At 42.7% G+C, this 17,983-nt stretch overlaps 1 protein-coding gene across 3 annotated transcripts in view; it reads left to right on the plus strand.

Moving 5' to 3' along the window:
- KANK1 (KN motif and ankyrin repeat domains 1) overlaps nucleotides 1–17,983 on the plus strand; it is a 71,606-nt gene that overhangs the window by 24,005 nt on the left and 29,618 nt on the right. For 2 of the 3 annotated variants that reach the window (XM_036737728.1, XM_036737729.1), the window contains exon 2: nucleotides 12,942–15,617. In XM_036737728.1, the coding sequence (XP_036593623.1) occupies nucleotides 12,942–15,617 (2,676 nt within the window). Of the gene's footprint in view, nucleotides 1–9,132; nucleotides 9,475–12,941; nucleotides 15,618–17,983 lie in introns of those variants that run through there. The other variant, XM_036737730.1, reaches the window with a different exon arrangement.

Here is a 17,983-nt window from a genome sequence, read left to right on the forward strand (position 1 = left end):
CCTCAAGCAGATGCTGGATGACCCTTTCTTTGGGATATTGTAGGAAAGGTACAGATTATTTGACCAGACGAGGTCCCTTTCATCTCCAGGGTCCGTGATTGTATGGGTAGGTGTGATTGTACTGGTTGGGATTTCTTTCACAGAAGTGCTATACACACACACACACACGCGCACACACACATTTTCAAGGAGCTATAACTATTCAACAGGCATTTATTAGCCGCCTCCTGTATACCACTGGGCTAATTCATGGGGATACAAATATAAAAAATGAAACAAATCTCTACTCTCAAGCAATTTGTCTTCTAATGGGGGAGACGTGTGTGTATGTGTATACATACATGCGCACGTACGTATACAGAATAAACATGAAAAAAGCAAATAAATAGTGATAGCTACCATTTATATAGTGCCTACTATATATCAGGCACTTTACAAATATTTGATCCTTGAAACAACCTTGGGAAGTGGGTATTATCCCCATTTTACAGAAGAAACTGAGGCAAATAGAGGTTAAATGACTTGCCCAGGGCCTTGTGATGTGGCTGGTAAGTGTCTGAGACTGGATTTGAATTCGGGTCTCCCTGACTCCAGGCCAAGCGCTCTATCCACTTCACCTAGCTGCCCCACAGTTAAGTTGCAAGGTAGATAGGTACAAAAATAAGTAGGGAGGGAGGGAGGGTAATAGCAGTCAGGGAAACGAAGAAAGGCCTTATGTAAGAAGGTGGTTCTTGAGCTGCTTCTTAAAGGTAGAGAGGGATTCTATGAGGTGTAGGTAAAGACAGTATCCCAGGCAAGGGGTGCAGCTAATGCAAAGGTTTTGAAAGGGGAGAGGGGAATAATACATAAAGGAGCCAGTTTAAAGCTAAAAGGAGGAGTTGGTTTTCTTTTCTTATCTTAGAGATGAGAGTCTGTGGGGTTCATGCAGTAGGAGAGCAACATGACCCGGTCTGTGCTTCAGGCGCATCCCTGGCAGCAGTGAGGAGGACAGACCAGAGTGGGGAGAGAGTGCAGGCCAGGAGAGCGGTAAAGAGCCCATTGCAATGATCTAGGTGAGAGATGATGGCACCTGAACTAGGATGGTGGCTATGAGGGCAGAAGAGATTGGACAGAAGAGGTGCTGTTGAGGTTAAAAACTGCAAGATTTGACAACTGATGGTATACGGGGTGAAGGAGAGTCAGGTGAAGAAGGATGACACTGAGGTCATAAACCTGGGAGACTGAAAAAAAAAATGGTGGTACCTTTAACAGAAAGAGGAAAATTTGGAGGAAGATTGAGTTTGATGGGGAAGATAGGTTACGGAAGGACGTAGAGAAGAAAGCCTGTCCTTCAGAGTAGGCCTCCAATGTCACCAAGATCTCTCCCCCTTCAGAAAAAAAGCATCATCTTAACTCTTACCTAATACCCACATATGCATCCAGTACCCACGCATGCATCTGGCACCCTCCCCCTCCCCAACCCAGACACACGGAGAATCTATCCAAATGAGCCACAGTGGTTGTTGAAATGAGTCTTAATAGACTACACCAGCAGTCGGTGGTCCCATTTTAGCCAGCAAGATTCCAGCAGGAAAATTTGTGCAGGGAAGGGCCAGAAATTCCTTCTCCTCTAGCTTGAGAGACAGAGAATGCTTTCTGCATCTATGCTCTAAGGTGCTGCTTTTTAGTTATTTCAGTACTGACTCTTCGTGACTCCATTTGGGGTTTTTTTTTTAGTAAAGATACTGGAATGGTTTGCCATTTCCGTCTCGAGCTCATTTTATAGACTGAGGTCAGCAGGGTCAAGTGGCTTGCCCAGTAAGTGTCCGAGGCCACGTTGGAACTTAGGTCTTCCTGACTGCAGTCCTGACACCCATCCACTATGCCACCTGAAAACATAACTTGAGATGGGTTGTTACTGTTCAGTTGTTTGTAACCCCATTGGGGGTTTTCTCAGCAAAGATACTGGGGTGGTTTGCCATTTCCTTCTCCAACTCATTTTCCAGATGAGGAAACTAAGGAAAACAGGGTGAAGTGACTTGCCCAAGGTCACACAGCTAGTAAATGTCTGAGGCCAGATTTGAACTCAGGAAGATGAGTCTTCCTGATTCCAAGCCCAGTCTTTATCTACTACTCCACCTCGCTGAGATGCTGGAAATAGAAATGTTAATGGTCGTCAGGCTCCCATCACCACAGCTGGTCCCATTTTCACTTGTCTTAGGTTTATAGGTCCGTGTAATTACAGGTAGAAGGGAATCCACCACCACCACCACCACCACACCCGTCATTTTGGAGTTGAGGAAACTGAGCTTCAGAGCAGTCGAGTGTCTTGAGCAAATTCACATAGAGAGTAAGTGGTAGAATCACGCTAAGTTCAGGCCCAATGTTTAGTTATCAGCGAAGGCATAAAAGACCTACTTTACCCACAGCTGGTATAAGCATTACAAAGAAGCGGCCAGTGTTGCCATGGAAGCACCAAACACAAAGTACATCAGAGAAGTTGAGTCATTCATTTTTGCTACTCTCAAAAAATTTTAGTCTTAATTTTATGCCTTTTGTAATCACCTTCCTTTTCAAATATCTCCCTACTCCACATAGCGAACCATCCTCTAAGTCAGACAACACGCTGTTATTTAGAAGCCTCTCTGTGCTCAAAGCTCTCGGGACACAGAGGCAAAGATGATAGCCCCTGCCTTCAAGTAGCTGATAACTCTACTGTGGGAGACAACATGCACATATATAAATATATATAAAATATATGCAAATATATACACACGATACACACAAAAGGTGGAAGCACTAGAAGCTTTGGAGATCAGAAAAGGTTTTACACAGAAAGTGGTGCTGGGGCTGAATGTTGAAAGAAAGTAGTGGTGAGGGAGGAGTCTCCTTCATCCATGGAGGACAACCAGTGCCAAGACCCAGAGAATGTTAGTGGAATGTTGTATGAGAGAGAAGCCTGGTACTATAGAGGGCAAGGAGAGGGTTGGGGTATAATAGGGTTGGAAATGTAGGTTGGTGCTGAATTGTGAAGAGTTTGAAGAGCAAGCAAAGGAGTTTGTACTTGCTCATGGAAGTATCCAAGAGCCATTGGAATTTATTGGGGGGTGGGTCACATGGTCAGAGGTATACTTTTGGAATATCACTTGGACAGCTGTGCGGAGGATGGATTGGAGAAGAACAGGATTCTAGGTTAAGAAACCAATTAGGAGGCTGTTGAAATGGTCTGGGCAAAAGCTGATAAGGACCTGAATTTAAGCCATGTAAATGAGAAGGGGACAAGATTTATTGACTCTATGGGGAGGGAGAAGGTTGCAAATCTGACTGATTGGAAGGATGGTGCTTACCCTTAACGGAATTACGAGGCAGCTAGGTGGCAAGGTAGACGGAGCTCTGGGCTTGGAGTCAGCCAAAACCAGCCTAAGACACCTACTAGCTGTGTAAGCCTGGGCAGATCATTTAACCTCTGTCTGCCTTGAGTTTCTTTTGAAGTTCTCAATGTGAATTGGATATCTTAAAGCAGCAATTCTAAAATTTTTTGGTCGCAGAACACATTTACTGTCTCAAATATTATTGAGGACCCCCCCCCCAAAAAAACCCTTTTGTTTATGCAGATTATATCCAATGGTGTTCTGGAATCGCTTGAACCAGTTTGGGAGCCAATTGTTAAATTTTCAGTGTGAGCATTTATAACTCAAAAATTGGCAAATACTACAAATCAGGACTTGATTTATTGTTTTGTAGATTGTCTAGACATAAGAAAATGATGATGGAAAATGTTAATCAGAATTTAAAATGTTTCATGTGTCCTTTCTTCCCCCTTCGGGGAGCCAGTTGTTCAACATTTACCAGTACAACACTGCTTATGTCTAATGATGTTTTACCATATTAGAGATTAAAACAGGTAAATTATAAAACATTCATTTAAAAATTAACAATCACAAACTCATTACATGTTAACACAAATCACATTTTAATGAGATATTATTTGCCACAACAAAATTTAGTGAGAAGAGTGGCATTGTTTTACATATTTTTTTAAATATGTAAATATTTGATATTAATATAAAATAATAAAAATAATAATTAATTAATTAAATTAATAAAAATTAATAAAAAACTGGATTCTCATATCTGCATTTACACTCAGTCTACCGTCATATGTTGTTTTAGTTGAAGTACGTGAAGAAAATCTAGCCTCACACAGATACTGAGTTAGAAAAGGGAGTAGCACTTGGGCGATAACGTCTTAAAATTATTGTGAAAATAATTTTGATCTGGAGGACCCTATGAGAGGATCTGAGGGAACTCCTCAAGTGAGAACTGCTGCCTCTCTGAGACTAAGAGAATTAACAGCCAGAATTACTAAGCTGATTCTACAGAGGAACAGAAACCAAATTTCTGCTTGTCAGATTTGACTCTGGTGAATGGAAATACTGAATTGTGAGTGGAAGAGGAGTGAGACCAGATGCTGTTTGTTCAGATGCTGTTTACTCTCTCCTTCCCTCCTCAGATTCCTGGGTTAGCTCACTTAAGCTCCCTGATCAGATTAACACACACACTTAGGATATGAAGGTTTATAATGGAAAAAGCAGTAGACAGGGAATCTTTTAAAAGGCATGAGTATTAGTTTAGCCTTTTTCCACTAACTTTAAATGTGTGATTCTGGATAAGTTATTTCTCTCTGTGTTCCAGTCTTGTATTAAGAGAGGGGTTCCCTACAACTAGAACCCTCTGGGATTCCTTTAGTATGTACATGTCATTGTAAGCAGTGAGGTTATTAAAGAAAAATAAGAAACACAGATCCAGTTCCTCCCCTCAAGCTGCTTATAATTTAATTTGAGAGACAAGGCACATATTCATACATAGGGAATAATTAATTCGTAACATGGGTGAGTGTCAAAATGGATGTTACAGACAAATGATAGAGGAATTCAGAGAAAGGATTAGTGTGAACTGAAGCATTTAGAGATAGGATCTGAGCTGAGCCTTGAAGGATGGACAGAATTTAGATGTTCTATCCATCTAACATTTCTTCCCCTAGACCAACCATCTAGTATGAGGTCTGGAGATTCACTCATGGATTCCTGTAATCCAAATATGGTGCTGCTTGGGCATCTGAGAGACTGGAGATAATGGAACAGATGTGGGGAGTGAAACAGCCTGTAATTTATGTGACATATGGGGAAAAAAGAAACGTCGTTATCATTCGTGAAAGGAAGTCTGGGGACTTGGGACCAAAGCTAAAAGGGTTCATCGACGTGGGAAACTTTATAACTGTTTACTTCATTATGATTTAGCTATATTTAAGGAATTGGAAAGACTTCTGGTTTCATTTTGGTGTGGGTATTCCATCGATTGATAGAGTGAATTGTGCACATGGGAAGGCGCGTGCACGTGCACGCACACACACACACACACACACACACACAAAACTCAGCTTAGTGGATGGTTTCGTGAATCAGTTCCATTAATTGGTGGACAGTTCTGATGAAGAAGTGAATTTAGCCTCATAAACACTTATTTTAATATTTAGCACAGAGACGTGTTGATGTATATCTGTGTATTCTCTCAGGCCGGTAATTTCTTATGACTTTTTGGCATAGTAATCTATTTCCTTAATGTTATTATTACCCTTACAGGAAATGTTTTGGAGAACTGCATAAGTCCGGGTCAGTGGTTAACTTAAAAGGTAGTCCTGTTTAATCAAATGGGTAGGGGGAGGGGGAGGGAGCAGCTTTTAACAATACTGCTTCATTACTGAAAGTCCGGTTGACAGGACCAAGCCGTACTTGTGTAAAGGTTAATAGCCACATTGTTCGTCACCTTACAGTGACAGAGTCGTGCTCGCCTTCTTATCGAGCCACCATTTCTATAATAGACATGGATACACAGAAGCTCTTGGTTTTTCAAGGAGCTGAATGCCAACAACTTCCTCAGGGAAGTCTTCCTGTTAAACCTGTTTAAGATGGCTTTCTCTGCCATTTCACCCTCCTCTTCATCCCACTGCTCAACCCTCCGACAAGCTGATTTGTTAACTTAATTACTTTAATGATCAGAGAGTCATTAGCTTCTTGAGAACATCAATCCCACATCTTTCCTAATTCATCTCAGGTTCTTTTTTATTTTCCCACCACTCGACCCCAGTTGATACCGCAACTTTTAAACGGCTCAGTGGGCAAAGTAGTTGTACCACCTAGTCTGTAGGTCCTTCTCCAGGTCTGGCTTAGCCATTTTCCTTCATTGTGTTCATACCTAATGAGATACTGTCCTTCATAGAAATTGGCCAGGCCCTGGAGCTTACTCAGCAACAGGTGGAGCTTCTGGGTAAAGGAGACTGTGAGCATCTCAAAATAATAGGAAGACAAGGTTTGCTTGGAGGGTTTCTTCACAAAGTGCCTTCATTCTTTTGCCTTTGTAAGCAGGGTTTCCTTTGGAACATCAGAAACACTGTCTCTCTGAAGGGCTTGGCACCTTTCTGGCCATTTATACTAATAGTTTCTTTTTAACTTCATCATTCATAGTTCCCAACAACCTCCCTGCTTGAACAAGGGCAGTCTGGGGGTGTGTGTGTGTGTGGGTGTGTGTGTGTGTGTGTGTGTGTGTGTAACTACATATCTATATATATATACACACCTGCATGTATATATGCATATATATGATATATGTGTGTATACACTCATTGTTCTTTACTTGAAAGCCTACCAACATCATATGAGGTTATAAAGCATTTACTAGTCTATGGTTTTCTAATTGTTTATTACAAGTGTCATTTAAAGCAATAATCCCTGTTTTGTTAGTTTGGGCTTTTTTGCTGTTATTTTACTATTATTTTAATACTTATTCTTAAAAGAACCATTATCAATGCATAAAGCATTTTATTTTGTCAGGTTTTTGTTCATATCCAACCTCCTGCCTAAACTCAACCCTTTTACTATTTATACTTTACTTCAGTATACAGTTTTGGGTTTTTTTTGTTTTTTTTTTTTTTTTTTTTTTTTTGCTGTCTAACCTGATATTTAGATAATGTTAGTCACCAGACTTCCATTTTATAGAATGGTCTATAAAATAGAATTTTATAGAATAGTGTCATGGTACTAACATTTCCATTTTGTAATATAGCAGCAGCGTTCTGTCTAAGAAGTCAGAATGTGTGCTGTTGCCTTCTGCCTTTGAATCATTCGGTAAAAAATTATGTAGCATTTGCTGTGTACCCAGTACCAAGATGCAGAGGGAGGTGAAAAGTATGTAGAAGACGTGTCCCCTGTCTCATGAAACAAACATTTTCATCAAGAATATAAAACCTCCAGATAGTAGAAAGATAGAAAATCCAAAATTCAAAACTACGCAGGCACTATAGCTAAAAAGTTTATGTTTCAAGAGCATAATAGTTGTTTTTAAAAGTAATGACACTGAAATACTTTTAATTTCAGAAATAATTGGGCCGCTAGGTGGCACAGTGGATAGAGTGCCAGCCTGGGAGTCAGGAAGAATAATGAGTTCAGATTACGTTTCAGACACTTACTAGCTGCGTGACCCTGGACAAGTCACTTAACCCTGTTTGCCTCAGTTTCCTCATCTGTAAAATGAGCTGGAGAAGAAAATGGCAAATCACGCCAGTATTTTTGCCAGGAAAACCCCAAAGGGGGTCACATGAAGAATCATACACGACCGAACAAAAACAAAACAGAAACAATTAAGAACAAAGACGTGTAGGGACAGCCAAGTGGAGCGATGGATAAAACCAGCCTTGAAGTCAGGACCTGAGTTCAAATTTGGCCTCAGACTCTGTGTGGCCCAGGGCAAGTCACTTAACCCTGACTGCCTCCCCCTCAAAAAAAAGGACCTATAAAATTACATCTTTAATAACACATCTCCCGTTTTCTAATTGGAGAGGAATGTAGCAAGTACTCATGACAAGAGACTTAAAGTTCCTTGCCACTGAGTTATTCTCTCAATACCAAATAAACAGTGATGATGCAAACTTTGTCCAAGTCAAAGACAGTCTTCGGGCAGACGGTATTTGTGCACAGTCATGTCCTGGCCAGCATAGTGGACAGAAGTCTTGCACCCAGAGTCAGGCAGACCCAGGTTCGAATCCCTCCTCAGATATTATTAGCTATGTGACTCAGGAAAGAAATCAGCTGCCTTCTGTCAGTTTTAATTTCCCCACCTGCAAAATGGGGTTGATGATAATAACTATAGCACTTCGCTTGAAGGATTGTTGTGTGGATCAAAGTAAATGTTAGTGCTAATTATTACGCTGAAGCTCAAAGCTTTACTGAAACTTGGATTTAGAAATTCCAAATTAATTCACACTAAATTGCCATCTCCTGTGGGTCCCATGATCCTGGCAAAAACAACCCCAGGAGGTTTTAAATAACTTGCCAGGGAAAGTGCTGGCTATTTAGAATGATGTTTTGTGTTAGGCTCTCAAATCCTAAAGTCAAATGGGTTCCTTTTAAAAAAAAAAAAAACCTTTTCAAAATAAAGGGGGGAAAAAGCTACCAGTTGAAAAAAGCTCCTAGCTTCTTTCCCTCAGTACCAAAGAAGCACAATTGTGGTTATTTCTAAAAGATGACTACTTGTTCCTTGCACACCAAAGTGTTGAGGAGAGAGCCAGACTTCACGTAATACTGTAAAGCTAGCCACTGTGTACCCTCTACTCACTGCAAGGCTGCTCTTCTGGGAGGCCGTGGAGAACACTGAAATCTATTGTGCCCTTGCCCCCTCTAAGGTGGTTGAGGGTTTGTGTTCCTGCCCAGTTTCTGGCAGAATACAAACTGTCTTTGATTGGTAGAGTAAATAGTCACTGCCGGTTACAGTAGATAGCCTTTAGGTTGGAGGTGTTTAAATTCCTCTTTGTTTTAATTGGAGGAAAATTGGGCAGAAGAAAATGGGCTTCTCTCTCTCTCTCTCTCTCTCTCTCTCTCTCTCTCTCCCCTTCCTTTCTTTCCCCAGAATCGCATTTTTCTATTTTCATTAAGAAGACAGGGAATGCTGAGTGTCCTTGGGGCTGGTGCGAGGAGCAAGCAAGAGAGTTCATTGGTGAAAACTCAGCCTATGACATCGTGTGCTTGGCTCGGCTAAGTTTACACTAATGTAGAATTTCTTTTCCTTATGGGGTGAAGGATGAGGACGTTTAGAGGCAGAGCTTCAGCCAGCTTGAAAGCTTGTTTATGACAAGTCACGCTGGCACGACAGGGGAGAGGGAGAGGGGCCGAAGGTTACTGAGTCAAGTGTGCTTCTGGTGACCGCTGAGAAGAGGAGGGACGTGGTCCAGCTACAAAACTGCGTTTTCTTGTTGCTTGGTCAGCCAGCGGCGGAGAGCCTTAGGGAGAGAGACTGAACTCCTGGGACTTTGTGCTAGGGTCCGGGGTGCCCGTGGGTGTGAGGAAGAACCGTTTGCCCCTGCCTGACACATGAGCCTGCACTTTCTCTTTTGACTATGGAATTCAAGACAGCATTGGAAACGGGTCTAACTGCATACTTTAAGTGAGTATGTTTTTGTGGAATTGAAATAGGTATATTTTAAAAGGCACCTTTATGAATAGCGTGAGCCTCCTTGTTGTATATTTCTAAGCAGAAAGAAATTGCGTTGTAGTCGAATGTTAAAGGGGCCTGGGATGGAAAATACTGCCTAATATCTAAATAGCCAGAGGGATTAAAAAAACACAGGAAATGAATGTATAACTCTTCCATTCCCTCTTAAAGGCCTCTTCTTCCTATTTTTCCTTATAAAACAAGTAAGGAAGGAGAGTTCAAAAAGAAAAGCAAGAATCTAGGAGACAAAAGCAAGTTAATAGGTTAGCAAAATAGCAAAACCTGTCTCAGCTATAAATATTCAATGGATAGGGGGAAAGGAACTTCTGGAGGTACACTTTCCTTTACGTAGTATATTTTTTAAATTAATGTTTTTATTAATACAGTTTGCTTTGTATCATCTAGATTTCCCTCTGTATCTTTCCCCCTCCCCTTCTCCTCCAAGAGAGCCATTCCTTTATACCAAAGAATTTTTTTTTTTAAAGAAAAAAAAGAAAATTACAACAAGTACTTTGGGGAAAAAAACTATTGTTTACACAGTGTTCCATACCCCATGGGACCTCAACTTCCCGAACTCTGCCCTGTTAAGGGGTCTCCTGAATTTGTATTTTAGAATTGAGGGAGGTATCTTCTCATATATCTTCTTTGGAGCCAAGCTTATTCTTTACAGTTTTATAAAATTCATTTTCGATTGTTTGTGGTACTTTTCATCTTACATTAGTGAAGTCTTAGTGATTGTGTATATTGGTTTCCTGGTTCTGTTTACTTCCCTTTGCATCAGTTCATGTTAGACTTTCTACACTTCTTTATGTTCATTACATTCGCCCTTTCTTTTAGCATAATAACATTTTGTTACATTCCTATACCATAGTCATTTAGCCATTCCCCTAATCAGTGGGCATCTACTTTGTTTCCAGTTCCTTGCTACCACCCAAAAAAATGCCCAGGCGGGGTGTGGGGCAGGGAAAGAATACCTAGCAGTGGAATCTCTGGGTCAAAGAATATGAATATTTGTAGGCATTTTATTTACATAATTCTAAATTCTACAATTGTAACCATTTTATTTACATAATTCAAAATACACAAATTCAAAATACATAATTTTGCATAGTGGTTGTAATAATTTACAGCTGCACCAACAATGTACTATTGTGTTTGTCTTTTCACAACCCCTTTAAAATAGACTATTTCAGGGGACACTTAGGTGGCACAGTGAACAGAGCACTGGCCCTGGAGTCAGGAGGACCTGAGTTCAAAGCCGGTCTTAGACACTTGGCATTTATTAGCTATGTGACCTTGGGCACATCACTTAACCCCGATTGCCTCTCCTTCCCCCTCCACAAAAAGATAAATAAATAAAATAGACTATTTTCATCCTTTTGTCATCTTTGCCAGCTCTCTGGGTATGAAATAAAATCTCAGGATTGTTTTGAATTGCATTTTTAACATGGTTATTAATAGTTTGCAATTGTTTCTTTAACACCTTGGACTATTTTATCTATTGGACTTAGGTTTTTTGGGGGGGCAGGGAGTGGAGCTTTAGTTTTTAGAGATGGTTTTCATTTTCTCTAACACAGCACCAAAAGAGCTTCCCCTCTCCGCCCCCCCGCACCCCCCCTTTACATCCCTGACAAAGTCTATAGTTAAAAAAGACAAACATGCGTCCCGTTGATGTTTGGCAGGAACAGATAGACTGTTCCTATATCCGTAGGGCTGAACTTTGGAGGTTCCTGTAATTTCTTTTTTAAAAGAAAGTCTGCTGTTTGTCTTGGTTCAGTTTAGTCAGAAACAGCTTTTACTAAATGCCATGCGGCTGACTCAGTGGTCTGAGCATGGTTTTGTCATTATTTTCATTGACTTCATCTGTTCAGATGGACCATGGAACTGAAACATTCCACGTTCTTATTGGTTGCATTAGTCTAAAAAGTTGCAAGCAGATGATGCTTCTTAAAATGAAGGAACTTTTTTTTTTAATAAGTAGACAGTTAATGAGTAGAATTAGGATCGTAGTCTCATACTGTAGTCCAGCCCCCTCATCTTTGGAAATGCTCAAGGTCACACAGTAGTGAGTGCAGAACTGGAATTTGAACCCACATCCTTTGATTGCAAATCCAGCAGTCTTATCATTATGCCACGCAGATTGCTGGGTATAATCGGTGGGAGGCTGAGCTCTGCATCAGAGCCAGAATCTCTGGAATCTCATAGGGTGGAGCAGCCTAGAATTCTGACTATTAATTGAGAGATTTGGAGAGATCGTGACTGAAGGGGGACGGTCTGCTTCCGATGCAGAACAAATCCTGTGCCACAGTCTGCACATTGGAAAAGTAAGAATTATAAATATCTGGTCCTGATTATCCGCACTGCAATAGGGGTGTTGAAGACAAGGCAGAACTCATTTTCCTTCCCCCTTCCTCCCTTCCCCTTCAGAGACTCATAACCTAGGAGTCATCCTGGATTCCTCACAGCCCCCATAACCAATCTGTGAGTTTCACCATTCCAGTATCTCTCAACTGTACCACTTCTCCTTTTGCCACCACTTTAGGGCATCACCTCGTCATCTGGACTAGTACAATAGTCTGCCAGTAACGCCTCGAGTCTCTCCTCAATTCAGCCACTAAAGTGATTTTGCTAAAGCCCAAGTTTGATCACGTCACTATCCTATTCAATAAACTCCAGTGGCTCCCTATTGACTCCAGGATCAAATACGATATGCTCTGTTTGGTGTTCAAAGCCCTTCATGAACGAGTCCCCTCCTATCTTTAACACTTCATTCCCCGACACATACTCTTTAATCCAGTGACACCGGCCTCCTGGCTGCTCCACCAACAAGGTATTCCATCTCTTGGGTCTGGGCATTTTCTCTGGCTGTGCTTTCTTTAAGTCTCAACTAAGATCCCATCTTTTATTGGACATTTTCCCCAGTTCCTCTTATTTCTAGTGCCTTCTCTCTCTTAACTATTGCCTATTCATTCTGTACAAAGCTTACTTTGTATATATTTGTTTGCGTGTTGCTTCCCCCATTAGATCACAAGCTCTTTGAAGGGACGGTCTTTTCCTATTTTTATACCCGTAGCAGTTAACACAATGACAGTCACATTCCAGACAATTAATAAATGCTTATTGAATGACAAGGGAAACATTGGCTGTAGGATCATTGAATGCTAGAGATGAAATAGGCCTTGGAAATCACCTAGTCATTGTTTTGAAGGTGACAAAATTGAAGCCTATGTCTGATGAGTGGCAAAGCCAAGGGTGAAATCTGACTAAATCCTAACTCCCAATCTGGCCGCTCTTTTGTTATACTTTGCTGTTTTAGAGAAACTTTGAAGTTTTAGTTTTTTTTGTAGAAATGTACATTTTTTATAATTGCCATTACAATAAATACATAGCATGAAAACTTTTTTCTCTCTCTCTTGCAGGAAAATCAGAGAGTGTGCTGAATGGAGACAGTGACAAAGAACAGAGAGATCCTTATTTTGTGGAGACCCCCTATGGTTATCAGCTGGACTTAGATTTCCTCAAGTATGTAGATGACATACAGAAGGGGAACACCATCAAAAAGGTTAACATCCAGAAGAGGCGAAAGCCGGTGCCACTACACACAGGAACCAAGGATATCCATGGCCAGCTAGGTGTATGGACTTCCACTGAATCACTCTCCTCTTCTAACAGCGATGATAACAAGCACTGCCCCTCCTTCCTAACAGCCAGGAGCCAAGTAACAGCCTCTGCAGCCACCAGGCAGCCTGCCCCTTCCGAGACCTCTCCTACTTTCCTCACCATCCCAGAAAACAGACAGTTGCCCCCTCCCTCGCCCCAGCTCCCCAGGCATAACCTTCATGTCACCAAAACTCTGATGGAGACTCGGAGAAGACTAGAACAGGAGAAGGTCATGATGCAGGCCACCCCGGGAGAGTTTCGGAGACCCAGGCTGGCCAGTTTTGGCGGTCTGGGCTCCACAGGCTCACTCCCCTCCTTTCTGGGGTCTGGGAATCACAATCCCGCAGCGCATCAGCTTCAGAATGGGTACCAGGGCAATGGGGAGTACAGTGTTTACACCACGGCCGCGACCGCCTCTTCTGTGGGTAGTTCTCTCCGGCACAGCCCGATGAGCTCTGGGATCTCCACTCCTGTGACCAATGTAAGCCCATTGCACCTGCAGCACATCAGAGAACAGATGGCGATTGCCCTGAAGCGCCTCAAGGAGCTGGAAGAGCAGGTGAGGACCATTCCAGTGCTGCAGGTCAAGATCTCCGTCCTGCAGGAGGAGAAGAGGCAGCTGGTCTCCCAGTTGAAGAGCCAAAGGTCGCCCTCCCAGAACGATGCCTGCGGTGTGAGGCAGAGATCCTACAGCGCTGGAAACGCCTCCCAGCTGCAGCAGCTCTCGAGGGTCAGGAGAGGAGGTGGAGGGGAACTGTACATAGACTGTGAAGAGGGGGAGATGGAGAGCGTGGAACAGAGCACCCAGAGGATAAAGGAGTTTCGGCAGCTCACCGCGGAGATGCAAGCCTTGGAGAAGAAGATTCAGGACAGTAGCTACGAGACCTCGCCAGAGATAAGGGAGAATGGGGAGTGTCCCTCCAAGGAGCTCAGGTCCGTTGCCGTGGGTGCTGATGACAACATGCATGATGTTGTCCTGTATCACAGGTCCTCTAGGCCGTGCAGGGAAGCCGCTGTGGGAACGGAGACAGAGACCAGGAACTCTGGAGTTGGGGTAACAGAAGCGATGCTCGGTGTCACCACTGAAGCCGATAAGGAGATTGAGCTGCAGCAGCAGACCATAGAGGCTCTGAAAGAGAAAATCTACAGGCTTGAGGTTCAGCTCAAGGAAACTACCCATGACCGGGAGATGACCAAGTTAAAACAAGAACTACAGGCGGCTGGGTCCAGGAAGAAAGTTGACAAAGCCTCCATGGTCCAGCCGCTTGTCCTCAGCAGGATGGTGGAGGCAGTGGTGCAGACGAGAGACCAAATGGTGGGTAGTCACGTGGACGTGATGGATGCTTGTGTGGGGACTCAGCTGCACACATGTAGCATAGGCGTCTCCTGCAAGCCTGATTGGGAGAACAAGATCGTCGGGCCCGAGCTGCCAATGAATTGGTGGATTGTGAAGGAGCACGTGGAAACGTGTGACCAACGTGTTGGAAGGTCCGTGGAGATGTGTGACAAGAGTGTGGGTGTGGAAACCAGCGTCTGTGTGACAGGCAGTAATACAGAAGAGTCTTTGGAGGATCTGACTCCTTGCAAGGCACAGCTGGATACCAAAGAAGTACGGTCTGTAGGTTGTGGGGACTGTTCTATCAACGTGACTATTTGCTCTCCAAAGGAGTATGATTCCCGGAGCATGAACACGGAGTCTGTTTTCCTGGTGGACTCCTCCGTCATGGCTGTGCCTCACACCATGAACCAGCATACCACGACAGTATTAGAACAGGTAAACCAGTTCACTAACACAGAGGTGACCTCTCTGGTGGACTCCAGCACTAACACTTTCCTAAGCACTTTGGACAAACAGACTAACACCAGGACTGTGGATGTGCGGACTGTGGCAGTCGGGGAGGGCAGGGTCAAGGATGTCAACGCTTCCACCAAGACTCGTTCCATTGGGGTTGGGACTTTGCTTTCCAGCGATTCTGGGTTTGACAGGCCATCTGCTGTGAAGACCAAAGATTCAGGAGTGGGACAAATAAACATTAACGAGAACTACTTGGTGGGGCTCAAATTGAGGAATATGGCTTGTGGGCCTCCCCAGTTGACTGTGGGGTCAGCGGCCAGCAGGAGGAGCGTAGGTGTGGGAGATGAACCTGTGGGTGAATTGGTGGAAGGTCCCCCAAACCAGGCTCCTTCTGAAATAATGACTGGTTTAGATCACTACATCGAACTTGTCCAGAAGCTCTTGGCAGAGCAGCAGACACTACTGGCTGAAAACTATAGTGAACTGGCAGAGGCTTTTGGGGAGCCTCATTCTCAGATTGGCTCGCTTAACTCACAGCTCATTAGCACCCTGTCGTCCATCAATTCTGTTATGAAGTACACCAGTACTGAAGAACTAAGGAACGTAGACTTCCAGAGACAGAACCTGGACAAGATGGCAGGTAGGCTGTGTTGGGGATGGGCTTGGATGTGGGGAGAGGTAGCAAAGAGGTCTTTGTGAGCCATTCTTTGGATTATTTGAATCGTGTGTGTGTGTGTGTGTGTGTGTGTGTGTGTGTGTGTGTGTCCAGGAGTTCTTTATGGGTCATGGGGCTGAAGATGACATAGTCTGGCCTTCCCATTTGATTTGCTTGATTTATGTTTGTTTTATGAAGAAACACATGAACAAATTCCTTACCATTTGTGCCCATTATTAACAGTATGTTAGAATTCATTTAATCGAAGATTCATGTAGGTGAAAGGGGTGGGAGGCAAGAGGAGCCATGAAGACCTGGGTTCAGGTCACCTCCATGACACAGAGAGATCCTGGGCAAGTCACAGCCTAGTGCCCTACAGAGCTCTCCAAGATGATATATAAGTGTAGTGCCCTACACAGCTCTCCAAGATCATATATAAGCTGAACAGTTGCTAATTTACACCGGTAAAAGGATTTTTTTCACTAGGAATTCCCTACATCAGTGAAACCAAAGGTTTTTACCTCCCCCCTCATTTCCCTCCCCCCCCCCAAAAATGACAGATGCAAAATAACCCTCTAAGAACTTTCAGACGTGGTAAAGTTCTTTTTACTGTTCAAATCTGACAGCAAATATTAGGTTTTTCTGCCCCCCTTTCCTACAGAAAATCCTGTTAGCACCTGTTTTTCTTTAAGCTAATGTTAAATAATGTCTCTAATCCCACTGCAAGATTTCACGACCAAGTTATATATGCATTTTCCAGTCATCAAGACAGTGGAATCATTTTCCCTGTTATAACTAGTATAAGAGAAATTTCCACCAGTTTTTCTAAAAGTGGCAATTACTGACTTGGCAGTCCATTAAATGCCATTTCTTTCTGTTCATTTTAAATGTTTATGCAGGTTTGGGGGAGTATAATGAAATCCTACTTTCCAATCAAACTGAATACTGTGGGAGAAAATAATAGAGATGCTTCTGGTGATGTTTGTGTCACGTGGAAAATAAGTGTTTCTGAACATATTTTCTTGCGCTGAATATTTATAATAATAACTCACATTTCCCCACAGGGCTTTAAGGTTTTCAAACCCCCCTCCCAATAATCTAGTGAAGTAGGTATTGCAAGTATTGGTGGTGGTGTTCTTTCAGTCGTGTCTGACTCTTCCTGAGCCCATTTGGGGTTTTCTTGGCAAAGATACTGCAGCGGTTTGCCGTTTCCTTCTCCAGTTCTTTTTACAGATGGGGAAAACGAGGCAAACAGGGTTAAGCGACTTGTCCAGGGTCACACAGCTGGTAAGCATGTGAGGCTGGATTTGAACTCTGGAAGACTCATCTTCTTGACTCTAAGCCTGGCACTCTATCCACTGTGCCATCTAGTCACCCTGCAAGCATTACTGCTACCGATATTTTGCAAATGAGGAGATTGAGGCTGAGAGATATGAAGGGACCTCAGCACTCGTGTTCTACCACACTGCCTCTTTCTCTAAATAAGCCATTATTTAAAATTTTGAAATATAAGAACTTTAAGCCATCATAGCCAGGTTTAAATGCCAGCTCTTCAACTTCCTACCGGCGTGACATTGGGCGAGTTAGTTAACCTCAGGGGGTCCCAGGTTCCTCGTGTGTAACAGGAGGGGATTAGTCTAGATAGTCTGCTGGGTCTCTTCCATCTTTAGTCCATGACCCTGTGATATATGTGTGTCGGGGTTTTAAGTTTCTCTGAACAGGCAGCTGACTAAGTTGGATTAGACTTTTCTCTTGTTTATGTTTTAGCAAGGATACCCTAAGAAAATCTGGGCCCAGAACACCTTTTAGTCATTTTACACAGCTGCGTAGCAAGATATTGTTTATACAATTTAAAAACCAGCTACCTCCATCCTCCAAAAAAATGACACTCTGGACGATGAATGACTTAACTTTTTCTCTTTCTTTGACTAATGAACGATTAAGTGTGCTGGAAAGTCTATGGAACTGGAGATAGGAAAACAGATTCAAGGTTGTTAACACAAAAATCTAAATAATTGTGAGTCTGTTTACTTTTGCCTTATTCTTGACACATACTCACAAACGTGTGTGTATCTATGTATGTGTGTGTATGTGTGTATATATATATATATGTGTGTGTGTATATGTATGTATGTATGTATGTTGGCTATATACAGCACATTAGGAATATAGGTGTTTAGGGAGATTAAAAGGTTACTTAGGGTGACATAGTCCCAGCCCTTAACGGAGTTTACAGAAAGTTGGATTAACACAATATTTTGCACTATAAATGTACTTGAGAAAGTAACAAAAGTGGGGCAAGCTGGATGGCACAGTGGATAGAATACTGGCCCTGGAGTCAGGAGGACCTG

The sequence above is a fragment of the Trichosurus vulpecula genome, chromosome 9 (assembly GCF_011100635.1).
Source record: "Trichosurus vulpecula isolate mTriVul1 chromosome 9, mTriVul1.pri, whole genome shotgun sequence".
Classification (NCBI taxonomy): Eukaryota; Metazoa; Chordata; class Mammalia; order Diprotodontia; family Phalangeridae; genus Trichosurus; species Trichosurus vulpecula.